Consider the following 27,327-nt stretch of genomic DNA (forward strand, 5'->3'; position numbering starts at 1 on the left):
GTCACCCTGTCGCCGACTACATTCCTAAGCCCTCGTTTTCTCTAAACTCCGGAGTCCTAAACTCACCCTGGATAGTGAGCGGAACAACACAATCACTAGGCTCGCCTTTTCAATACAGAAACACAAGGATAGGAAAACAGACAGGGTAAATAGACATGACAAGGGAAAACACTCCAGGCAGCTTCAGGGCATCAAACATCACCGCTGCACACAACACGACAAACTTCTAGGAGCAGGCTCCTTCCAAAGTGGACTACATAGAAAAGAGGAAATTGTTTATATCACAGGCATCAGCTGATGAGGCATATGACCTTAAATATTGAAGGGAAGTAAGCTCTGAGATTGAAAACTACAGCTGGCAGCCAGGCACTAAAGGTTGTTAACCCTTACAGCAGTACTAGCAAAAATATGTTATTCAAGGAACAGCAGTGGATCTGCCAGCAGCAAGGCGCTGTTACCTTCTGAAACTGGGCAGGACACACTCATGACAGCAAGTACCTCTCAACCTATTGCTGAGAGACATCTGGTATTTAGTGCACCCTCCCCTTAAGGGAGTTGCCTGGACAACGTTGGGTTTACGTTGCTAGTTTTCTTGTCCCTTTGTGCTGCTACTGTGTTGTGTGCTGCATAGCTGATTCTTATGTGTTCCAGTGCATGTCAAGTCCACTGCTTCTGCAACTATCCATACCGACTGCTGCTGCTGCAACCATCCAGACCGGTCGCACCTATGATATCGGCTGCTATAACTATCCATCTCAGTGGCTGCTGCGACTATCCACACCGGCCGCTCCTACGATACTATCCGATGCTGATACAACTTTCTAGTCCGGCCGCTGCTGCTACGTGCACCTATTCTAGCTGAACCTGCGATACCGGCTGCCTCTGCTGCTCTTACTGTCAGAGACTATTTGTTCCAATACCTGTGGCACCAGCTGCTAAGGTACCATGATTCCCTGGGACTGCCCTTGTCAGCTACCTACCAGCGCTAGGTTATCTCCATCACCAGCGGCTTTAGTGAAGACTTGGTAGCCATTGAGGTACGCGTTATGCTCACTGAGCATAAATCCCCCGTCTGACACTATGGCGGCGGAGAGGTGAGTGAGATCATCCTGTGACGCTGCGTATTCATTAGCATGCCCACAGGGACGTACTAACATGCTAATGGAGCCAACAGGCAAGGGGAACTAACGCCCATGGGACTAGTCCCCTCTCATTAGCATACGATATAAGATCTTTAGAAATCCTTTTTCTAAAGATCTCTTTATCTATGCTAGTGTATACAGGGACGGTTAGGCCTAAGCCACACGGCATGAAAATCGGAGCGAGTTGAATGCGATGTTTTATCGCATTTCACTCGGACCAATATTAGCCTACAGTTAGGTCCAGAAATATTTGGACAGTGACACAAGTTTTGTTATTTTAGCTGTTTACAAAAACATGTTCAGAAATACAATTATATATATAATATGGGCTGAAAGTGCACACTCCTAGCTGCAATATGAGAATTTTCACATCCAAATCGGAGAAAGGGTTTAGGAATCATAGCTCTGTAATGCATAGCCTCCTCTTTTTCAAGGGACCAAAAGTAATTGGACAAGGGACTCTAAGGGCTGCAATTAACTCTGAAGGCGTCTCCCTCGTTAACCTGTAATCAATGAAGTAGTTAAAAGGTTTGGGGTTGATTACAGGTGTGTGGTTTTGCATTTGGAAGCTGTTGCTGTGACCAGACAACATGTGGTCTAAGGAACTCTCAATTGAGGTGAAGCAGAACATCCTGAGGCTGAAAAAAAAGAAAAAATCCATCAGAGAGATAGCAGACATGCTTGGAGTAGCAAAATCAACAGTCGGGTACATTCTGAGAAAAAAGGAATGGACTGGTGAGCTTGGGAACTCAAAAAGGCCTGGGCGTCCACGGATGACAACAGTGGTGGATGATCGCCGCATACTTTCTTTGGTGAAGAAGAACCCGTTCACAACATCAACTGAAGTCCAGAACACTCTCAGTGAAGTAGGTGTATCTGTCTCTAAGTCAACAGTAAAGAGAAGACTCCATGAAAGTAAATACAAAGGGTTCACATCTAGATGCAAACCATTCATCAATTCCAAAAATAGACAGGCCAGAGTTAAATTTGCTGAAAAACACCTCATGAAGCCAGCTCAGTTCTGGAAAAGTATTCTATGGACAGATGAGACAAAGATCAACCTGTACCAAAATGATGGGAAGAAAAAAGTTTGGAGAAGAAAGGGAACGGCACATGATCCAAGGCACACCACATCCTCTGTAAAACATGGTGGAGGCAACGTGATGGCATGGGCATGCATGACTTTCAATGGCACTGGGTCACTTGTGTTTATTGATGACATAACAGCAGACGAGTAGCCGGATGAATTCTGAAGTGTACCGGGATACACTTTAAGCCTAGATTCAGCCAAATGCCGCAAAGTTGATCGGACGGCGCTTCATAGTACAGATGGACAATGACCCCAAGCATACAGCCAAAGCTACCCAGGAGTTCATGAGTGCAAAAAAGTGAAACATTCTGCAATGGCCAAGTCAATCACCAGATCTCAACCCAATTGAGCATGCATTTCACTTGCTCAAATCCAGACTTAAGACGGAAAGACCCACAAACAAGCAAGACCTGAAGGCTGCGGCTGTAAAGGCCTGGCAAAGCATTAAGAAGGAGGAAACCCAGCGTTTGGTGATGTCCATGGGTTCCAGACTTAAGGCAGTGATTGCCTCCAAAGGATTCGCAACAAAATATTGAAAATAAAAATATTTTGTTTGGGTTTGGTTTATTTGTCCAATTACTTTTGACCTCCTAAAATGTGGAGTGTTTGTAAAGAAATGTGTACAATTCCTACAATTTCTATCAGATATTTTTGTTCAAACCTTCAAATTAAACGTTACAATCTGCACTTGAATTCTGTTGTAGAGGTTTCATTTCAAATCCAATGTGGTGGCATGCAGAGCCCAACTCGCAAAAATTGTGTCACTGTCCAAATATTTCTGGACCTAACTGTATGTCCCAGCACCCATGAGCGATTATTTTCTCAGCCATATTCGGACCAAGAAAACAATCGCAGCATGCTGCGATTGTAATGCGAGTCTTGTTTCTCTCGCACCCATTCAAGTCTATGGGGCAGGAGAAAAATCGCAGTGCACTCGCAGAACACCAGTGTACCGCGAGTGCAGGGCAAGAATGGCAATAGCCAGCAACGGAGGAGAGAGGGAGATAAATCCCTCCCCTCCGCAGCGCCAACCCGCTCCTCCTCAGCCAGCCCGCCCCTCCTCTGACCCGACCCGCCCCCCGCAGCTGAGGTCCGATCGCATGATCGGACCTCAGTCACAGTGACACTCACATGACTCTCGGCTCCTGCTGTGCTGCCATTGTGAGCTGAGTGTCATGCGAGAATCGCAGTAGATCCTTGTGTTGCCCCGGCCTTAGGCAGGGAATAGCAATATGCATCCAGAAGTGGTTTTGGGTACATATTGGACCTGACAGGTTCTCTTTAACATCAACAACTTTTCTTCTGAGGTCCTCAGAAATTTTCCTTTAACACATCGTACACTTTCCAAACGTGTTCTGTAGATCAGACTTTGATAGATCACTGTTCTTTAAATAAAACATGTCACTCACTCACACCTTAACACTAGAAGTCCCAGAAATTTCGAGCTCCCCCCTGAAGTCCCGAAAGAGGGTCAAATGACTGATGATAAACTGAATAGAACTAAGGGGTACTTCACACACAGCGAGATCGCTGCTGAGTCACAGTTTTTGTGATGCAGCAGTGACCTCATTAGAGATCTCGCTGTGTGTGACACTGAGCAGCGATCTGGCCCCTGCTGTGAGATCGCTGCTCGTTACACACAGCCCTGGTTCGTTTTTTTTATTGTTTCTCTCCCGCTGATAAGCACACATCGCTGTGTGTGACAGCGAGAGAGCAACAATCCTGAATGTGCAGGGAGCAGGAGCCGGCGTCTGACAGCCTGCGGTAAGCTGTAACCAAGGTAAACATCGGGTAACCAAGGTGGTTACCTGATATTTACCTTCGTTACCAGCCTCCGCAGCTCTCACGCTGCCAGTGCTGGCTCCTGCTCCCTGCACACGCTAAGCTAAGCGGTGTGCGCTGGTAACTAAGGTAAACATCGGGTAACCATACCCGATGTATACCTTAGTTACCAGTGTCCACAGCTTCCAGATGCTGGCTCCGTGCAAGCGCAGCGTCGCTTGCCCGTCGCTGCTGGCTGGGGGCTGGTTGCTGTTGAGATCTGCCTGTTTGACAGCTCACCAGCGACCATGTAGCGACGCAGCAGCGATCCTGACCAGGTCTCTAAAGTGTGACGGTACCCTAACTAGAAACTAAATGGCTAAACTCAATGGAAAACAACAACCTCCTGTGGTGCGACAGTAATGGCCGTAATTACAGAACAAAAGACGGTGATTATAGGTTGTTACCTAAAATCCTTCAGGTCATTCGACCCGTCTCGGTTCCAAAGGTAGAAAAGTTGAAGTCCCAGATAGGGGTCATTTTAGTGTGAATGTCATCCCATTGATTAAAAACAAAAGACTCTTAATTGCACCTTCAAATTATCTGTTAAACCAAAAGGCTCACATACTTTTGCTGCTTACGATATTTATGATATTGGCTAATTTTTCTCAATAAAAAATGATAGTCTAATATTTTTGGCTCATTTGTTTGATTTGGTTATCTTTATCTGCCTGTAGGACTTATGAGAAAATCTAACGTAGTTTTAGCTGAAAATGTGGAAACCTTTGAAGGGTTTACACATTTTGAAACATCACTGTATGTTATGAATTATCACTGCACAATGAAAGTTATAAGAATAACACCAAAAAAAAATCAATTGTGGAATTGTGTGGGTTTTTTTTTCTTTTCTTTTACACAATCTCACCACGTGAGGGACTGTGGCCAGGTTAGAGACATAAATGTGCTTGGATGGTTCTGGTTCCAGGGTCCTAAACCAAGTAGGACTGGGTCTGTTACCTCTGGAGGACAAAAGAACGAAGAATTCATGTTGGTTAACTTTATATGTGTGCGGTTTATTGTTTTCTGTCTGCCAGGTTCTAGATGGTGAAGGACGACTATTATTAAAGGAGGGGGAAATGTAAGGGGATTGACATACCGCCCACGTCATATATAATAATAATAATAATAATAATTTTATTCATTTATATAGCGCTATTAATTCCACAGCGCTTTACATACATTGGCAACACTGTCCCCATTGGGGCTCACAATCTAGAGTCCCTATCTGTACCTTTTGGAGTGTGGGAGGAAACCGGAGAACCCGGAGGAAACCCACGCAAACACGGGGAGAAAATACAAACTCCTTGCAGATGGTGTCCTTGGTGGGATTTGAACCCAGGACCCTAGCGCTGCAAGGCTGCAGTGCTAACCACTGAGCCACCGTGCTGCCCATGTGTGTGTGTGTATGTGTGTATATATATATATGCAGGGGAATTGCCCCCATTTTCCTTACTTTTGCAGCCCATTAGCCCTTGCTACAACCATTTTACAGCACAGAAGCTCAGATATCTATTGAATTGGGTTCAGCGTCTGGGGCAAGATCGGATCAAGTCCAGGTCCCAAACAGAATTTTAATTTTTAACTAAAGTCAGGCCAAACCTGGCGAACCAGGTCTTACAGGGGTCTACTCATCCCTACCCACGATCTAATTTGTATACTTCCTACCAAGTTATTATTAAGTAAAGAGCACATTTTGGAACGGTGGTCACTTATATTGAACTTTTTACCATCTGGTCCTGGCCAGCTGAAGTCAAAAGCATCATGTATGCCTTTGCAGGCCACTGCTCCTGTAGCACAAGTCCATACAACCAGCCAGGACCTCCAACTTCATGTAAAGTGCAAGAGACGACTACCTCACCCACGACTACCGCCCCGCGCCATGTTACACTCCAGCAAACTTTTTATTAAGACTGATGTGCACATCGCCGATCTTAATGAATTGCCCCATGCAGTCTGCTGAACAAACCAGTTTTGCTTATCACATCAGATAGGAAACCGTCACACACAGAGGCAACATGGCTTCTGAACTAGCAAAAAGGAACTTTTGCATGGAGATGGTATGTTCTCCCTATGTTTGCCAGATTTCCTACTACTGTATACTTTAAAAATATATGGGCCCAAGTAGAGTTAGATAAATTTATTCGAGTAAAATTGAATTGACCTTGACTTTTACAGAAAATTTCTATTCTCAAGAATAAGGATTATTTTTGTAATTTGCTTTGTGCAAATTAAGAAAAATTGCGGCACGCTTTCAACCCCATTTTGGTGAACCACAAAGGGACAAGCAAGTGGTTAAAAGAAAATAAATAGTATTCACCTGAAGGCTCACATGTCCCGCCACCCCCACAGCCCACCATATGGTCCTCAGCGCCTCTTCTTTTCTCGTTCCCCTTCGCACACATTCTCTTTTGCCTCTTCACTCAAGGTCCTGACTTCTGGCATGACTAGACTTCTGACGTACCTGTACGCCATGGCTTCAGAGCGCATATTGTGAAGTTATGATGCCCATCACACTGGAAATCAGAATGCCTAGATTTACCGGAAAGTAGGACTTGGAGTGATACATCCGAAAAGAATGGGCACAACAGAGGAAGGGGAAAAGAAGAGGCAGAGGACCGGAAGGGGATTTGGGGGATGGCAAGACCGGTAACGGGTTATTATTTATTTATTTTTATTTTTTTTTTCCTTGTATGTTTATTACGGTGTGAGTTCTGGAGAAATCCCAGTACAGGAAAATTTAATTTGCCAAGAGTAATAATCAAATTACCCTATACAAGTACATGATTTGTTGATTTACAATCTTAACAGATCCACCCTTTTCTAAGCCCAAGATTACTAATTAGTAATACTGTGTCTAGTAGTGGCATCTTACATAACGTTCCACACTTACATCAACTCTTCGTTGGCTTACTTTCTTACTTTAAACCAATTTACTCCTACTGGCACGATCCAATTATACATTTGATGCATTTTTAGGCTCTTCACGCCTTTTATTAATGAGACACACACATCTAAACTTTTTGGCACAAATCAATAGTAAAATTGTCTAAACTGATGTTCACCAAAAAGAAGTTCTAATGAATGCCAGCCTTCTGGTGCTCTCACAATAGTAAATTTGGACCATTGATTATAACCCAAGCTCATGTCAGGGCCAACGTTATTTTCATTCTGTTAGTAGATTTTTTTCATTTCTTTTTACTATGAGACACATCAGTTTTGAAGGATAACTATTTCTTTGTCCCTGCAGAACAGTCATCGGGTTTACTAGCGACTCCTTGCCGAATGTTACATCTTCTGGATTGATTCTCGGTACCCTGCATCAAAACCTTCATTTAAGAAAATACAGCTCCTTTTAAGACAATGACTCTAAGCTCTGAAAATAATATGAGCGTTTCCACACATATGGCTGGTTTCAGATAGCTGTCAGGGTGGATTTACACATAGAGTGGGAGAGAGATATACTGCAGCTGCCTCCCACTCCTCTATCTATTATTTACTGTTTCACACTAGAAACACTTTTGGGAGAATATTCCGCTAACATTATAATATAAAAACTGTCAAAATTCAGAGTCCAGTACAGATTTTAGTGCTGCATTTTTAAAGAATAACTGATGGAGAAGGATTTATACAAAATAATCTGTACATTTAAAGGGAACCTGTCACTCAGTTCATGCTGCCCGCAAGCATGAATCCAAGCTTGGCCTCACGATTGCAGCCAAATATGAAGTGCAGGAGAGTTTCAGAGAAAATATATTTTGAAGATCTGGCTGAGAATTATACTATATGGAGAGAAGGTATGCACACCAGTGACTATGTAAGGGGAATATATGAAAAGCAGAAACTGCTGTGTGAATACTGACATGAAAAATCCAATAGCTATATGTAAGAATGAAAATATGAAAAATGGAATCTGCATTACTGCCATGAACATATGAATAAAGAGAAATTTAGCTACTGAATTGATCAATGCAATAGAGCCCCAACACTACGCCAAAGTATTTCTCTACGTTGGGGTCCCTAGCTTGTGTGTGTCCTCTCATGCAGTTAAAAAACTTACCGTGTATGGGAAGCTGAGACCCAGGCTATATATGCGTATAATGTGGACTGGCAATAGGTGTGGTGGGGCCGGGTTGACAAACGAAAAACTACAAATCAATCAAGAAATACACGGTAAGTTTTTTAAATGCATGAGAGGATACACACAAGCTAGGGACCCCAACGTAGAGAAATACTTTGGCGTAGTGTTTGGGGCTCTATTGCATTGATCAATTCAATAGCTAAATTTCTCTTGATTCATATGTTCATGGCAGTAATGCAGATTCCATTTTTCATATTTTCATTCTTACATATAGCTATTTGATTTTTCATGTCAGTATTCACACAGCAGTTTCTGCTTTTCATATATTCCCCTTACATAGTCACTGGTGTGCATACCGTCTCTCCATATAGTGTAGATTTTTTTAGGTTTTTGCACCCAGTTCAGACTCAGAATGGTGATCCAGACGTTATTTCTTGATTGGCTGAGAACTATAGGCAGAGATGAGACTAGTCTGGCACTATTCCTGTATGGTTTCTCACTACACCAATCTAGGTGATTTACAGGTCTCTCTCCCTTGTGTGCACAGTGCACATAGGGAGACCTGTCAATCAACTAAAGTGATACAAGGAGAAGCCGGCCAGGGGCAGCACTGGACTAGTCTCTACCTATGATCCTCGGCAAGCTCTTGTAACTATGATTTCTCTGAAACGCTCAAGCATTTCAAGCTTGGATTCATGCTGCCTGTGTTTCATGCAGGATAGATTTAAAATCTTTCCTACCAGCAGAAGTATTTTTTTTTTTCCCAAAATCGTGATATGAACACACCAGGCTCTATTCTGCCAAGTCATGCAAATGCATGTGTGCCAGAATTATGGCGGATTTTGAATATTTCATATTTTTAACACTAGAAGTCCCAGGAATTTCGAGCTCCATAGGGTTCCAATGGTAGAAATGTTAAATGCCCCCTCTCTGGGACTTCTAGTGTTAAAGGGAACATGACATTTGGAACATGCGCACACATGACTGTTACTCACAGTGAGCTGAGGTGTGTACACCACAGCCTCACCAAGCTCCCTGTGCATTACAGACGTTCTGAGCCAGGATCTTGCCAGTGTCTGCTCAGGATTTAAAGGACGGCACCTGGCTAGAGCTGTCAATCAAAGGTACAGGATGTCTCTTCACACCATGACTCGGTCAGTATACCGTACCGCCCTAATGACCCAGAGTAACGGTTTTCCACTCACAGACTCAAGTTTTTACTTGATGACTAGAGCACAACCACTAACCACAGTTTACCTAAAACCGTTATGATCATGTAATTTCCTAAAGGAACCTGTGATTAGTTCAATATGCCATTTTCTGATGTCATGATCCCTGTGAGTCTGCCCTATTGTTCGGTCATCAATACGTTTTTTAACTAATTTGCACACTCTGGGTTTTCCTAATAAATCAGCTTTGCTCTCCCTATTCTACTGGAACAAATCCTCTGCACCACCACCAAAGTTCTTTGTTGACAGGCTCCAGTGGAGACCACATGACTACAGCGCATAGGACTCTGCAGCCAATCACTGAGATCAGCAGTGATGCCGATGTAGTTGGCATGAGATCACTAAGCCCTGTGACTGGCCGCAGTAGCCACTGGCCTTGCAATAATAACATTACATATGCAGGTGGTCAAAAGAAAACAGGGTCAACAACAGAAGTGGTGAGTATAGCTGATTTCAATATTTTTAGCTGGAGCAAGTCAATGGGGTTAAACAACAGACATTTGTGCAACAATTCAGTGATGCATGATGCAATAAGGCCACAATTAAGGCAGATCACAGTGACCAGTATTGTCATCATAAGTGCCTGCAACTGTTTAAAATTAGTGATGGGCGTACCCGGACTGTAAAAGTCTGGATACGCATGGGCTCCGCATGGGCTCCAAAGTACTTGAGCACTGACCCCAGGCCCAGAATTTTTAGGGAACTCCAAGTAATGATCTAGGAACTCAGTTCCATGTGTCTGTTGTTATGCATAGATATTTCTCAATGTTGCTAACAGCAGCTCAGGCACAATGGCCAACCACCTTAATAATTACGATTAAGACCGTGTAGGTCAAAATGCGTCAAACATGAGCTGCCTCTCTGTAATGACAATGTTATTTTAATGACAATGAAATAAGGTTTATTTGTTTTTATTGAGAAACCGGATACCTTTTTTCTTTACCTTTTAATAATGTCCCCAAAAAATTAATAAAATATCAACAAATCAGAAAATAAAAATAGATAAAATTGGAAAATAAGAATATCTATAAAAAATACTATCTGGTCTTATTTATTAAAAAATGGGGTTCTCCTCTCTGAACCTCTATCAAGAAGACATTTAGGAATCAATAAGAAGAATTGACCTAAATTTGTTCTATGCCTGTCTGAACAAAAGGACACGTACAGTAAAAAAAAAACACAAAAAGAATTAATTTGATCCTGTCTGAGTCCTGTTTGTAGGGGACTGCTGTGGGCACTGATTGGCTCCATCGTTTACATGTTGGTCCCTTGTAAATATAGAGAGAGGGCTCTGGACACATCAGCGCTAATACACCAGAGAACACAAGAAGGGACTATGTTTATCCTTCTGTTTTGGAGCATTTTTTTAAGATGACCATGGAAATCATTGGACCAAACACATCCGCACACTGCCAACGTGGCCTGTTCTGTGCAAAAATCAATGCGCTGTTCCACATGACAGATGAGTGCAGGAGTTGACCACCATTTAAATTAGCCATATGTTGGATGTGAAAGGAACAAGAATCTTCACAGACCTTGGGCTAACATGGGTGAGTGTGCTGTCTGAATCCAGGTTGCAAACCGTCCAGATATTCCATAAAAATAGGGCACTTTCTTCTACTTTCCATGAAAAAAAAAATCATACTTTCCTAAATTTTCAGAATATTGTGACTGTAATTATCAGGAGTTTACAACTCACAATGAATGCAGCTGATGTCTTGTTATCAGAATGATCGATTGTAGACATAGCTCACCTAGAATCTCAAAAATGTATTTTGATCACCATATTTTCCTGATTGCAAGACACAATTTTTTCCCCCAAAACTGCAGGTAAAATGGGGGTGTGTCTTATAAAACAGATATGGCTTACTGGGGCAGCAGTGGTTGAGCGTGGTCATAGGAGACAGGGTAACAGGACATGCTCAGGGGTGTCCCGGAGTGCGCCATTGATCTGTGGGCGGGCGTCCGTACTGCGAGGGTGTCACAGGATGGGGTGTCTCGGCGGCGTGTGCATTGAGCTGACTGCCGGCTCCATTGAATCGCCCATGGGTGACGCAATGGACGCCAAGAAAATGGCCGAGGAGTCCTATCTGCACACACACACCCCCTCTGCGGACATTTTCTTGAAGTCCATCTCCTCGGGCAATTCAATAGATCCTGCTGCCAAGACACCCCATCCTGTGACACCACTGCAGCCTGACCGCACACAGATGAATTGTGCCCGCCGCGACACCCCTGAGACCCTGCCTCCTATGATGACAGCCAACCACTGTCGCCCCGGTAAACCATAACCGGGGGTTTCAATGGCGCCTGTTACTACACCCCTGAGCCCGCAGCATCGCCGACCCTCCTGAGCCGTAACACCCACTCCTCTGAGCCCGCAGCATCACCTATCCTGCCTCCTGTGACCTTCCTGAGCCGCATGATCGGGTCACAGTCACATGACACTTGGCTCAGGATCGCAGCAGAGTCTGATTCGGGGGTCATTAGCATTTCGCATCAGATGCCATATGTTCATGTGAGTCCAGCCGGCTTTTCCAAAATTTGTCGGCGTTAGAATTTGCCTAACTACTTTTTCTATCTGAATTAATATTAAACCTTGTAAAATAACGAGAATTGCAGAAGAAGATTCTGTTTGCTTTTATTATTTCAAATCTCAAGACAAAGATGTAATAAAGTACAATTACACAAAAAACAATTCCACAAGCATAGTAAAATGTCTCTTATATACGTATGAATATATGTCATTTATCTTTGTATCAACAGCAAAAGTCAGAACAGACATATTGAACAGTGTAAAATACTATTTGTGAACAATGAACTAGATTTTGCTTGTATGGACTAAATATATATATAGATTTTTTTTTCTCTTTTGAAGAGGCAGTGACAAGAAATGTAGGAATGTTTTCAGATAAATATAGTATCGCTCTCTGCTTCAAGTATTGCTACTCATTGTATCAGCGTGGTCGGTTATTGCTAAGCTTTTCGGCAATCTTCTGTAACTCCAGGTCCATAAGAGCCAGGTTCTCCAACTCCTTCTCCTTCAGAGGAAATAAAGAAGATGACAATATGTATACAAGTATCATGCATAGATTTCTTATATTATGAGCTGCCAGCACAGTTAATACATGGTGGCAAACAAATTTCTAATGGTTCCATTTAACACAGGGGTCGGGAACCTATGGATCGTGAGCCAGATGTGGCTCTTTTGATGGCCGCCTCTGGCTTGCAGACAAATCTTTAATAAAAAAAAATACCGTATTTTTCGGTTTGTAAGACGCACTGGGTGTGCGTCTTACAAATCGCATATGGCTTACCGGGATGGCAGTGGTGGCACAGAGTCAGCGATACTGCGGGTTCGTGGGGTGTCACAGCCTCGGGCGCCATTGACCTGTGGGCTGCTTTGAATCTCTCACAGTTGACGACATCGACTTCAAGATAATGGCCGTGGAGGCGGCGCGTGCGCAGATAGGACTCCACAGCCATTTTCTTGAAGTCCACCACGTCGAACTGCGCTCGCGCTGCAGCCATTTTCTTGAGGTCAATCTTGTCAACTGCAGGAGATTCAAAGCAGCCAGTCGGCAGATCCTCGCTACGGTGACACCCCACAAGCCCATAGCAGTATCGCTGACCCTCCGCTGCCGCACACTGAGCCATGACACCCCATCTTTTTTGCCTACCAACAGATCAATGGCGCCTGCCGCCGTGACACCCCACAAGCCCACAGCAGTATCGCTGTCCCTCCGCACACTGACTCTCTTGAGCCGCGACACCCGCTCCTCCGTGCCCGCAGCATCGCCTACACTGCCTCCTTCGACCTTCTGAGCTGCTCCACCACCGCCGCTCCCCCCTGGTGAGCATGTCTCTCATGGAATTACATTTTAAAATATGTGGCGTTCAAGGCTCTCTCAGCCAAAAAGGTTCCCGACCCCTGATTTAACAGAACCATCAGAACAATGAAGGAGATTTATGAAACTGTTTAAAAACAAAAAAATTCTTGGATACCTATAGCAACCAATCACAGCACAGCTTTCATTTTTTTATAGTGCTTTTGGAAAAAGTAAGCTGCACTGTGATTGGTTGCTAGGGACAACAACAAGGATAATTTCCTATATTTGCCCCAGTTTAATTGCACACGCCTTTTTCTAATATAGCATTTATTAAAACACGCCATTGTTTTTTCCTGACAGATCCATTCCGAAGTTCCAGCTCTTCCTATGTGATTAATTCCATCGCTTGATGGATTCCTTCTCCAACTGTGTCTATAATGGAGACAGGCAGATTCTAAATGTCAATAATGTCCCAGGGCAGAGAAGCATTTAACGTAACGGATGTTCAATATATATTAAAGTGCATTTATCACTGCAACAATGGGCTTATGAGAGCCGTCCGTATTGCAGTGATCCATGATATTCATTACAATAGGGGAACCTGTGAATAAAGTACACCGGGGACTTCTTACTCATGGAAGCTCGTAGTAATCTTCTGTACTTCTCCTTCAGTTATGTTCTGCCTCATCACTGAGCTTTTTGAGCAGTTTTTTTCTTTCTATCCTAAAGGCTACTTTACACACTGCGATATCGGTCCCGATATCGCTAGTGTGGGTACCCGCCCCCATCTGTTGCGCGACACGGGCAAATCGCTGCCCGTGCCGCACAACAGCCGTCACACATACATACCTGTCCGGCGACGTCGCTGTGACGGGCGAACCGCCTCCTTTCTAAGGGGGCGGTCCGTGCGGTGTCACAGCAACGTCACTGAACCGCCACCCAATAGCAGCGGAGGGGCGGAGCTGAGCGGGACGTAACATCCCACCCACCTCCTTCCTTCCTCATAGCGGCCGGGAGGCAGGTAAGGGGAGCTTCCTCGTTCCTGCGGCGTCACACGCAGCGATGTGTGCTGCCGCAGGAACGAGGAACAACCTTGTTACTGCTGCAGTAATGAGATTTGAGAATGGACCCCCATGTCGCCGATTAGCGATTTTGCACGTTTTTGCAACGATGCAAAATCGCTTATCGGTGTCACACGCAACGGCATCGCTAATGCGGCCGGATGTGCGTCACGAATTCCGTGACCCCAACGACTCCGCATTAGCGATGTCGCAGCGTGTAAAGCCCGCTTTAGGCTGTGTTCACACGTTGTGTTTTTGCTGTCTTTTTTTTCTACAGCAACAATCTGCTCTCTTGGCAAGTTGTGGTTTTTGCTGCATGTTTTGTGTGTCATTTGTCTACAGTACATGTCTAAATAAAGTTAATTTGAATCACTACAAAAGCAGCAAAAAAAACAGCTGCGTTTTTGCACTCTCATTGCTTTCAATGGTGAAAAAAAGCAGCAAAAACACTGAAAAACAAAGCAGTTTTCTACTTCAGTCAGGAAAATAAAAAGCAAGTGTGTGTCTGTGTGTGTATGAGATTGCTGGAATGTGATAGGTTTTGTGGTATTGTAAAAAGCAGTTTTTTTATTTCCATTTCTTTGCATAAAACTAATGGAAAAAAACACAACGTGTGAATATAGCCTTACTGCAAGGGTATGTGCGCACTCTGAGTATTTGGTTGCAAAAATATTCTTCTGGCAGAAAAATGCACCAAAAAACGAGGTGTGTTTTGTTTCCTATGTGTTTTTCATAATAAGTCAATGGGTGGAAGGGCTAAAAAACGCAGGGAAAAACACACCAAGAATTTACATGCTGCAGTTTTTCTCTAGAAGGAAAAAATAAGCAACATGCGCACAACACTTCAGATTTCTCATTGACTTTGCTGACATAAGGATGGGCGTACATTTTTGTTACAAAACTGCACCAAAAACACAGTGTGCACACAGCCTGAAAGTCACAAGACTTGATGACCTAGTATTACAGATTCCAGAAGTTATGCCTTAAACTGATAATGCTCTAGGCTGAACAGGTAAAGTATTGTGTATTTCTATATTGCAGTCACTCTACAGGAGATATGATCAGTATATACTGAGACGATAGTCACCATTCTCCTACAGAGCCCCTATGCTTTACCAAATAAAACCTGTTAGTTGAAGAGGGTGTGTCACTTGCCATACATATGTGATTTTCTCTTCTCACCTGGTGTAAATCCCGCTGTTCACCTGAATTGGCATTGTTTTCTCTTTTGTTCCTGTACCTCTCCAATGCTGAGAATATTGCCCCCTCTTCCCTGTATGTAAATCTAGTACTTTTAGACAACTGGGTGTGGTTCTGAAGAATAGGCCCACAGAGAACAGCTGAGGACACACCCACTTAACTAAAAAAGAACAAATTTGCATACACGGAAAAGAAAGCCAAATCTCCGGAATGGAGCACGAACAAAAGAAAAATGAGGCCAAATTTATAAGAACGGTGGCATCTACCATAGTTAAAAATAAATTACATATTTACGGCAACCACCTAAATGTTACCTTTTCATTTTATATATATATATATATATATATATATATATATAATGTCTGGTATTGCGGCTCAGATTCAACCATTATCTTTAATAAACAGCACATCTAAGTACAGATGGCTGCGGCTCAGGATCAGACTGCTACTGAACTCAGGACAGAAAGTAAATTGATTCCTATTCTCTACGTAGTTAAAGGAGTGGAACGAAGGCTGATTAAATTTCAATCTAAATCCCTATTTATTGCCCCAAGCTAAAATAATTTCTGTATGGATGTATTAAAAATATTCTAACTATTTATTTACTGGGTTTTTTTTTCACTACTTCCTGTCTGATGACGCTTCGTTTGAGAATCCCATTGCATGCTGGGATACTCAAACAAAGCTTCATTAGAGCAGGGGGCAGAGATTTCATTTTGAGACAATTTTGGTAAATTCTGGGGGGTTTCAGCCATAGTCTAGTTAATTTGGAGAAGATAAACTACCGCGCAACCACAGTATCTTTTAGCAGCACACATATAAGAACCAGTGTTTCTTAAAGGGATGGTTCACTACTCTGCAATAGTGGCCACATCTCTGGAAAACTAATAGGGAAGGCTTTTTCTAAATACCTTGTTCAGCCAATTCTGCCTCTGAGTGGCGCTATTGCGGTTCACTCATTCCCATGAAGTGACCCCCTGGGCTCCATGACCTCTGGGATCCAGCGACATCACGTCAACTTCCAGTTGACCCGACATCACCAAGGCAGCCCCAGTCTTCCTGAGTGGCTGGGATGTGGGTAGAGTTTCACTGCTCATCACAGCAGAGCATCGCTCCTGCTTGAGATGAGAGAGCGCAAAATGTGGTGCTGTGACGCTGCACTGTGATGAGCGGTGAAACGGCGCCCACAGCTCAGTCACTCACAGAGACTGGGGCCGGGCTCGGTGATGTCAGGTCAACTGGAAGTTGACCTGACATCACTGGATCTCAGAGATCATGAAGCCTGGGGATCAATTCATAGGGATGAGAGGACCATGATAGCACCACTGAGGCAAAATTGGCTGAATAAGGTATTTGACAAAAGGCTTTCCTATCTATTTTAAATGGATGTGCCCACTATTGCAGAGTACTGAACATCCTCTTTAAGGTTTTCAGAACTGTTAAAGAAGTTGTCTGTAGCAGTCTCTATAATTTTGTATTATGGATTCGTAGGCACTCTGTGTGTAATAGGGACTGAATGGTCCCAGTCTAGGCGTGTCGTAATATGATTCTAATCAAGGTTCATCTCTATCTTTATCATCAATTAAATTTTGTAAAGATACATTAACACAGACAACCTTTTAATAGAAGTAAATGTTTTACCTCCTCTTCTGTTAAAGGACTTTGGTGCAGTCTGCTTCGTTCATTATAATGGCGCTTTTTTATTTCTTCTGAATCATAGAAATCTGGAAACTCAACAGATTTTTTCTTATAGTTTAGTAGCTGAGCCAGTTCATCCATTCTGTCATATTGTCTTTTTTCTTCAAACTTTGGGATTTTGAGTGGATTCCTCTTTTCACCGTATTCATGATTTATGTCATCAAGGAGTTGTTTTTTGCCCCATAAATCATAGTCATCATATTCTGGAAACAGATTTTTGGTTTGCAAATTTCTCTTTCTCTCTTCTTCACTATTATCATTGTTCTCAAAATATCTGCTCTTCCACCTGAAAGGGTCATCAGGAGTAGCATATTTGCTGAATGACCTTGTATCTTCTTCAGAATGACGTCTCTTGTGCTTGTCATTACCAGGGTAAGTTGGTTCATCTATATTTGACTCATACGATAACTCTGGAAAGTATCTCTGCCTGTTATTCACCATTTCATTGCCTAAATAGTGTCTCTTGTCTTCTTGCTTTTCTTCTTCACTATCCTGTAGATGATGTTTCAGTTTCTTGTAGAGTTGCTCCTTTTCTAGCCTATCATCTACATGGCGTTTTTCAGTATCTTCATTGCTTTCTTCACTGTCCTCATTGCTTTCTTTATAATGTAGTTGTGCATTTTTCTGACTTGGCCACCTCTTAATTTCTAAATGATGTCTGTCTTCATAATGATGTCCCATTAATTCTCTTTCATTACTTTCATCATTAGTATCATGAATTTCTTTCTCCTCATCGCTGCCTTGGTGATGGTACCTCTTTTCTCTTGACTCTTCAGAACTTTCTCTCTCATGGTATGTTCTCTTCTTATAACCATTCTTCAGGTGATTCTCAAAAAAATCTTGACCATAGTTTGGTTTTTGTCCCCTATAGTGGAATGAATCTTGGCCCGAAGGAGGATGATTCCGCTGTTCCTGAACACTTCTCCTCTCTTCATAATCCAGTAATCTTCGGACAAAGTCATCATGCTTTGGATTATAGCTTCTTTTTCTTTCTTCTTCCCTTTCATCAGATTCTTCAGAAAGTTCATCAGAGTGAGCTGAAGGGTACTTATCTAAGTGGAAAAGTGGTTCTTTCGGACCTTGGCTTACGTGGTGTCTCTTCATGATTTCCTCTAAATGGTTGGGTTCCTCATCTTCTGACAATTCTTCCACACTTTTTGCTGTTTGATGAACTTTTTCGTCAAATATATCATGTTTTACCTCATGTGAGTCATCAGGATGATATTTGCCCTTTTTTTCCATTTCTTCTTTCTCATTATGGTTTTTGTGATCTCCTCTTTCTTCGTCACCCCCATCATCATCATCATCATTATCATCATCTTCAACCCTTTCTTTTGAGTGTCCAGTGCTCTCTTCTTTATCTTCTAAATGTTTCTCTTCTTCTTCCTTTTCCTCTTTGCTTTCATCCTCTTCATGGTGCCGTTTCTCTTCATTTTCTTCTTCTGGTAAAACCCGACTTTGCGTTACTTCTTCATTGCTTTCATGTTGGTGCTCATCCATATTGCCAAAATCTTTAATGTTTCTTGTTTCATACTCCTTCTGTAAATCCTCTTTTTCATCCAATCTGTGTGGACTGCCTAAAAGAGAGGTTTCAAAATACTTCAATTAATACCTGTTCAATTTTTTTTCTAATACAACTGATTGATATTTTGGATTTCTACAATAGGAATCAATATTCTTCTTTAAATTTTCCACTGCAGCTGATGCCGCACCAATTAATTTAGCCAAGACTTCTCCAAATAATGATCTTGTACTGTGAGTGCTCTAGCCAATTTCCAATACTCTATTCTTCACTTTTATGGACGCAACTCCAACAAGTGTGTTTTGCATACAGTAGTATGAAATATTTATATAGATCTCGTTTCCTTCAAAAGTGTAAAAAATTGAGGATGTTTTTTTCCAAATCTGTTTTTAGCTAAATACATTATATGGTGAGAAATGGCAGTGATGAAAGTCCTATTTATATTCTTAATCCCTGTCTCATTCTTGGATGAATCTAATAATTGCATGGAGACAAGGGCCACAATTTGTCCAGGTGGCCACCATTGGTCTTTAAAGGGATGGTTCAAAGTCCAAAGTCATTTTTCTCCTAAATCTCTATCTATTTTGTGGCATAATCTAAACTAGTTTCTAATATACTTGAATTAAAAATTCCCTATCCTTCCCTAAGTACACTCTCAAACTGCTTTTCTATTTTTTTCTTCACTTCTTTTTTGATGATGCTTCATTTGAGAATTCCAGTAAATGTTGTGATACTCAAATAAAGCGCCATCAGGGGCAGAGGCTGCAGTCACTGCTCCCTCCCTGAAACAAAGCGCCATAAGTGAAGCTCATTTCAGGGGCTGGGTTAGTCTCAGTACGATGTGCACAATTACTATTGCCAGTTCAGATCAGCAGTAACGAGTAAGCAGTGTTGTCAGAATACCTGTTGTGCAGAGACCAGCATCGCCCTCACAAGTGACATCACTGGTCTGTGCATGCTGAGTATTCTGACAATGCACACTCATGCCCAGGTTGCTACTGGTAATATGAGGTGGCAATAGAGAGCGATGCTATCATTGTGCATGTCCTGCTGAGACTAGCCCAGCCCCTGAAATAAGTGTCACTGATGACGCTTCATTTCAAGGAGAAGGCAGAAGCTGTGGCAGTCACTGCAGCCTCTGCCCCCTGATAACACTTTGTTTGAGCAACACAGCATGCACTGGAATTCTCAAATTAAGCATTATCAAATAGGAAGTAAAGAGAAAAGTAGAAAAGCAGTTTGATAGTGTATTTAGGGAAGGATAGGACATTTTTAGCTGAGGAAACACAAATATCATAGCACATTCATCCAGTAGATGTGCTGAGATATTTCTGTATCCTCTGCTACATTGCTGTCCTCCAGCATCTATCTTTGAGCACCAATCGGCAATATCTTTGCCTGGCTCTTCAATATCAACAGGCATGGTAGGCTTCATTTTTTTTCCCTATAGGAAATTTTTAATTCAAGTACCATATATCAGAAAATAGTATAGAGTATGGTACTAAATAGTTAGGGATTTAGGAAGAAAATTACTTTGGACTTCGGATCACCCCTTTAAGGTGACCCTTGACTAGCTTGTTAGAAAGGTTTCCCATCTACTGCTTCTCAGTGAATTTGATTGATGAAAGTCCTCTCTAGATTAAAGTGAAACTCAACATCATTGACTATTTCCTTAAAAATTACAAAATAAGACACTAAAAATAAAATTAAAAACAATTGTATCATATTTATACATCTAGTTCAGATTATAAACTCCTAAAAATTCTATCTCAAAGTGGTATTCCTGTCTCAACCATTCATGAATGAGATGGGAATACCTGTCTGTCCTCACACATGGGGAATAGGTAGGGTGAGCATGGCTACTTTTCTTAATTTACAACCTTCTACGCTTTGAAAATAATTTTGCCTATCTGGACAACACTTTAAAGCGGTATTCCCATCTTGTACATTAAAGGCACATCCACAGTGTGAGAGAATACACACCATTTTGTATTCTATAGAAACAATCTCGTCTTATAACTGAATGATGTCATAGGGCTCAGCTAACACTGATGGGTGGGGAAGTTTCACATTTCTACACACACCGGCGAGTCTTAATGGTGTATAGTTACTTTTTTGTTTGAGATACTATATAAGCTGGTCACATGATGTAATATAACAGAAACTCTTGGTACACCATACTTGGCTGTGCTGTATTGATTTCTCTAAGCGCTTGTAAGACAAACATTAATTTGGAGTTCCAATGTCATAGAAGGCGTGTATTTCACTCACAACAGGATGTGCCATAAATTTACAGTAGATGCAGATGGAATATCTTGAGAATGGGGTTCTGATGGGCTGCTTCAGGGGTGGACAAACCATGGGTGCAACCTGTGCAGCTGTACTGGGACCCCAGAGCTAAGGGGGCCACATCTACCTCCAATGCAGGTGGCATTGTGCATTATGATGAGCTATTGGATTGCAAGGTGCTCATACATGGTTCTTGCATAGGGGCCCACTTCAGTCTGTGTCCTCTCCTGGACTACGGTCAGTAAAGAAGTGGACATAATTTCCATTTATTTGTATGGAATCCCAATCACCTGGCCACTGAAATCAGCACACAAGGGCGGACATATCATTAGCGCAACCTGTGCAACAGCATAGGGGTCAAAGAGCTAAGGAAGTCAATTTGTACTTCCAAAGTAGTTGTAATTGTGCATTTGATGAGTTATTGGACTGAAAAAGGGCCTATACACTGTTTTTGCACCGGGGTCCCTTGACTGTCTGTGTCCACCATTGCAATAGATGTAGGTCCTATTGGTGGGATCCGCATCGACTGTATATAATTTCCTATCTGTGGATATGCCATAAATGTACACAATGGAAATAACCTTATAAAGCAATTCTAATGACTGCACCAATGAGAAGAAAATCTGTGATTTTTCACATAGATAATGTCAGGGCCGGGCGGTCGGGCAGACCCAGGAGGTGGATCCACTGGACCGAACTCTAAGATGGTGGTAGGGAGTCCGGTAGCTGAAGCACTGATGGGCAGCAGAACAGTCCGTGCAAGTGAAGGTAGTGAAGGAGTCCCTGGGACCACGGAGTCACAGATGGTAGTCCGGGTGACGTAGCTCAGGTTCGGAGGCCGAGATGATGTCAGGCGGGGTCCGGAACCTTGGGAGCGAGATGACAGGTCACCGCAGGGATCCGAGATGGTACGGACTGTCAGATGGCAGACGGACAGCGTGCGGGGCTCGGGATTCAGCAGGACTGGATGGCGAGGCGGGATCAGCTCTAGAAGAGAGATACGTAAGTATGGCAGGAAAACACAAGGAGACCTGACTCCTAGCTCAGAAAACACGAAGATCAGGCCCCGCCCCCTTGGACAAGAACCCCCTTTATACCCCGTACCTGTCTAACCTCATTTCCTGTTAATGGGCGCTGGCCCTTTAAGAAAGGGTCAGTGACCGCTGCGCGCGCCCTAATGCGCGTGCGCGCGGCCCGGGTGCCAGAAGCCAGGGAAGGAGGCTGAGAGGAGGACGCAGGGGAGCCGAGCAGGGCCTGGGAGGCCGTCGGGCGCCGGGATCGGCGGCCAGGAAGCCCAGGAAGGACGGGCACAAGGGACTGGGACGCGGGGAGCGTGGCAGGTGAGCCGGGGAGCGGGGCAGGGGACCCGGGAAGGGGAGCCGAGGACCCGGGGAGCGTGACAGTACCCCCCCCCCCACGCCCCCCTCCCCGCAACCGAGACATGAAGGCACGGATCAGAGGAGTGCCCACATTCTCCCTGGGTTCCCAGGATCTATCCTCAGGACCATACCCCTCCCAGTCCACCAGGAAGAACTGCCGGCCACGAACAGTCTTCATGGCCACGATATCTCTTACCGCGTAGATGTCGTCCTCAGCAATAGGAGGAGGAGCCGGGCTGGCAGCAGCGGAGAAGGGACCAAGGAACACCGGCTTGAGGAGAGAGACGTGGAAGGAGTTGGGTATTCTCATCGTGGCCGGAAGCTTCAGTTTGTAGGAGACCTCATTGATCTTGCTGAGGACCTTAAACGGCCCGATGTAGCGAGGACCCAGCTTGTAGGAAGGAATCTTCAGTCGGATGTACTGGGAAGCAAGCCAGACCAGGTCACCAGGAGAGAAACACGGAGGGTCTAGACGCCTTTTGTCAGCGTGTTTCTTCATCCGCTGGGAAGCGCGCCCAAGGGACGCCTTGACAGAGTCCCAAATGGTAGCGAAGTCACGGGCTACAGTATCAGCAGCAGGGACATCCGAAGAAGGGGATATAGGCAACGGGACGGAAGGCTGTAGTCCGTAAACGACATGGAAGGGAGATTTGGAGGACGACTCACTGACGTGGTGGTTATGGGAGAACTCAGCCCAAGGCAGAAGCGTGGACCAGTCGTCGTGATGGGCGTTGACATAGTGACGTAAGAAGGATGTCAAGATTTGATTGACCCTCTCCACTTGGCCATTAGACTGAGGATGGTAAGCGGAAGAAAAGTCCAGAGTCACTCCCAGATGTTTGCAGAGAGCCCTCCAGAAGCGGGAGGTGAACTGAGTTCCTCTGTCGGACACGATGTGGGAAGGAAAGCCATGTAAGCGAAAGATGTGTTGTATATAGGCTTCCGCGAGTTCCTGAGCAGAGGGCAGTCCGGGCATAGGGACGAAGTGAGCCATTTTGGAGAACCGATCCACCACGACCCATATGACTGTGTGTCCGGAGGATACTGGCAAGTCCGTAATAAAGTCCATCGCTATGTGTTGCCATGGAACTGAGGGTATCGGCAGAGGCAGAAGACGGCCATAGGGCAGGTGTTTGGGCGTCTTGTTCCTGGCACAAGAGGGGCAGGCAGAGACAAAGGCGGCAACGTCCGTGCGAAGGGATGGCCACCAGTAATGGCGTACAATCGCACCCCATGTTCTCTTCTGGCCTGCATGGCCGGCTGTTTTCGAGGCATGACCCCAGTGTAACACTTTTTCCCTGTCGGTCTCAGAGACATAGGTCTTCCCGGGTGGTATCTGGGCCAGAGTGACAGGAGCCACCGGAACAATCTTGTTAGGAGAGATGATAGGTTGGATAGTCTCTTCCTCCTGCTCCAGGGGCATGAGAGACCTAGACAAGGCATCAGCGCGTATATTCTTGTCCGCGGGTCGGAAATGAAGCTGGAAGTCAAACCTGGCAAAGAATAAGGACCACCTGGCTTGCCGTGGGTTCAGTCGCTGAGCGGACCGCAGGTATTCCAGGTTCTTGTGGTCCGTGTAGATAATCACGGGGTACACTGCTCCTTCCAGGAGGTAGCGCCACTCCTCCAGAGCCAGTTTGACCGCTAATAGCTCTCGGTCACCGATGGTGTAATTACGTTCAGGTGCTGAGAAGCTTTTAGAGAAGAAACCGCAAGTCACCATCTTCCCGGAGGAGGATTTTTGCATGAGCACTGCTCCGGCTCCTGAGGAGGAAGCATCCACCTCTAAGGTGAACTGGCGGTTTAACTCTGGTCGGTGGAGTACAGGAGAGGAGGCGAATGCTCGCTTCAGGGAGCAAAATGCGGCGTCGGCCGCAGGTGACCAGTCCTTTGGATTAGCCTCCTTTTTGGTCAGAGCGGAGAGAGGAGCAGTCAGGGCGGAGAAGTGAGGAATAAACTGGCGGTAGTAGTTGGCAAATCCCAGGAACCGTTGGATTGCCTTCAGCCCAGAAGGGGGAGGCCAGTTGAGAATGGCGGAGACCTTCTTGGGATCCATCTGCAGCCCAGTCCCCGAGATGATGTATCCCAGGAAAGGAAGAGAAGACTGCTCAAAGACGCACTTCTCATATTTGGCGTAGAGACGATTCTCTCTCAGTCTTTGTAGAACCAGCTTTACGTTCTCTCTGTGGGTCTGGAGGTCCGGAGAGAAAACAAGAATGTCATCCAGATAAACTACTACACATACGTAGAGAAGGTCCCGGAAAATGTCGTTCACCAGTTCTTGGAATACGGCAGGAGCGTTACACAGACCGAAGGGCATCACACAGTATTCATAGTGCCCATCGCGAGTATTAAACGCGGTCTTCCATTCGTCCCCAGAGCGGATACGAACTAGGTTGTAGGCACCCCGAAGATCCAGTTTGGTGAACACACGGGCTCCTCTGAGCCGATCGAACAGTTCGGGGATGAGCGGTAGGGGGTACTTGTTTTTTATAGTAATCTGATTCAAGCCCCGGTAGTCAATGCATGGGCGAAGGTCACCCTCTTTCTTCTTAACGAAGAAGAAGCCTGCTCCCGCAGGAGAGGAGGATCTCCGGATGAATCCCTTTGCCAGGCTTTCCATGATGTAGGTGGACATGGCCCTGGTTTCGGCTGGAGACAACGGATATATCCGTCCTCGAGGTGGTGTTGTTCCTGGGAGCAGGTCGATGGCGCAATCGTAGGGACGGTGTGGCGGAAGTACCTCAGACTCCTTCTTGTCAAAAACGTCCGTGAAGGACCAATAGGCCGAGGGCAGACCCGGTAGGTTCTCAGGAACCGGAGGTTGTCGGACTGGTTGTATAGACTTTAGACATCTCTCATGACAGGCAGAGCCCCAACGGGTGATTTCGCCAGTACCCCAGTTGACTGAGGGTTCGTGTGTTCGCAACCAAGGAAGTCCCAGCAGGACTTGGTGGGACATGTGTGGAAGGACGTAGAGAGCGATGTTCTCGGTGTGCAGAGCACCGATACGCAGTTCCACCGGCTTCGTGATCCAGGAGATGGTATCAGAGAGGGGTCTCCCATCCACCGAGGCAATCAGTAGGGGCTTCTCGAGTAGAGTAACAGGCAGCTGGTATTTGTCCACCGTGGCCTGCTGGATAAAATTGCCTGCTGCTCCGGAGTCGAGGTATGCCTCAGCCGTGAAGCGCGTCTCTCCTGTTGATACTTGTACCGTCCACATAACTGGGTCGGAGAGAGTCCCAGCACCTAGGGTGGCCTCTCCTACCAACCCTAGGCTTTGGAGTTTCCCGGCCTTTCCGGACAGGAGCGTAGGAGATGTGTGTCCCCTCCGCAGTAAAAGCAGAGGCCCTTGGCGAGCCGCTCTGCTCGACGTTGGTCAGACTGTCGTACTCGATCAACCTGCATGGGTTCGTGGACAGGAATCCCAGCTGTAGATGACTGTGGCACAGAGGACTTCTGTGGCGGAGAGGAGTGCCGTACCGCACGTCGCTCACGAACCAGCTCTTTGGAGCGCTCCTGAAAACGAATGTCCACTCGCGTGGCTAGGGCAATCAGGGCATCTAGGGTGGAGGGCATGTCACGACCCGCCAACTCATCTTTGATGCGACTTGACAGTCCTTCCCAGAAGGCGGCTGTCAGGGCCTCATTATTCCACCCGAGTTCAGAAGCCAAAGTGCGGAAACGGATGGCGTATTGGCCCACCGTCAGTGTTCCTTGACGTAGGCGGAGAAGTGATGAAGCAGACGCAGAGGCGCGTCCCGGCTCGTCAAAGGTACTGCGAAAGGCCTGCAGGAACTCTTGAAGATCCTTGGTCATGGGGTCCTCCTTCTCCCACAAGGGGTTCATCCACGCCAGTGCCTCGCCCTCCAGGTGAGACATTATAAAGGCGACCTTGGCTTGGTCGGAGGCGAACAGATGGGGCAGCTGCGTGAAGTGAAGGGAGCATTGGTTTATGAAGCCCCTGCAGGTCTTGGGATCTCCAGCATAACGAGGAGGTGACGCCAAACGGAGTCGGGAAGCATCCGACGCGGCTGCCACTGGTGCGGGAGCCGTGGATTGCCTAGTGGGAGACCTGGGTGCTGCAGGCGTCATTGATGCTTGTAATGTGTACAGGCGAGTGTCCACGGAGGTCATAAATTGCAGCATGCGGGTCTGGACTTCACGCTGGCGTTGGAGTTCCTCTTGCAGGGCCAATAGTGCTGCAGCGGGATCCATGGCCTGATCTTACTGTCAGGGCCGGGCGGTCGGGCAGACCCAGGAGGTGGATCCACTGGACCGAACTCTAAGATGGTGGTAGGGAGTCCGGTAGCTGAAGCACTGATGGGCAGCAGAACAGTCCGTGCAAGTGAAGGTAGTGAAGGAGTCCCTGGGACCACGGAGTCACAGATGGTAGTCCGGGTGACGTAGCTCAGGTTCGGAGGCCGAGATGATGTCAGGCGGGGTCCGGAACCTTGGGAGCGAGATGACAGGTCACCGCAGGGATCCGAGATGGTACGGACTGTCAGATGGCAGACGGACAGCGTGCGGGGCTCGGGATTCAGCAGGACTGGATGGCGAGGCGGGATCAGCTCTAGAAGAGAGATACGTAAGTATGGCAGGAAAACACAAGGAGACCTGACTCCTAGCTCAGAAAACACGAAGATCAGGCCCCGCCCCCTTGGACAAGAACCCCCTTTATACCCCGTACCTGTCTAACCTCATTTCCTGTTAATGGGCGCTGGCCCTTTAAGAAAGGGTCAGTGACCGCTGCGCGCGCCCTAATGCGCGTGCGCGCGGCCCGGGTGCCAGAAGCCAGGGAAGGAGGCTGAGAGGAGGACGCAGGGGAGCCGAGCAGGGCCTGGGAGGCCGTCGGGCGCCGGGATCGGCGGCCAGGAAGCCCAGGAAGGACGGGCACAAGGGACTGGGACGCGGGGAGCGTGGCAGGTGAGCCGGGGAGCGGGGCAGGGGACCCGGGAAGGGGAGCCGAGGACCCGGGGAGCGTGACA

At 45.6% G+C, this 27,327-nt stretch overlaps 1 protein-coding gene across 1 annotated transcript in view; it reads right to left on the reverse strand.

Moving 5' to 3' along the window:
* Positions 1-11,985: 11,985 nt before the first annotated feature.
* The window catches only part of CHGB (chromogranin B), a 73,525-nt gene continuing 58,183 nt past the window's right edge, over positions 11,986-27,327 (reverse strand). The window contains exons 4-5 of the mRNA XM_075339314.1: positions 17,093-18,726; positions 11,986-12,401 (exon numbers count right to left, since the gene is read on the reverse strand). Coding sequence (XP_075195429.1) covers positions 12,318-12,401; positions 17,093-18,726 — 1,718 coding nt within the window. The 3' untranslated portion in view covers positions 11,986-12,317. The remainder of the gene's footprint in view (positions 12,402-17,092; positions 18,727-27,327) is intronic.

This window comes from Anomaloglossus baeobatrachus, chromosome 3 (genome assembly GCF_048569485.1).
Source record: "Anomaloglossus baeobatrachus isolate aAnoBae1 chromosome 3, aAnoBae1.hap1, whole genome shotgun sequence".
NCBI lineage: Eukaryota > Metazoa > Chordata > Amphibia > Anura > Aromobatidae > Anomaloglossus > Anomaloglossus baeobatrachus.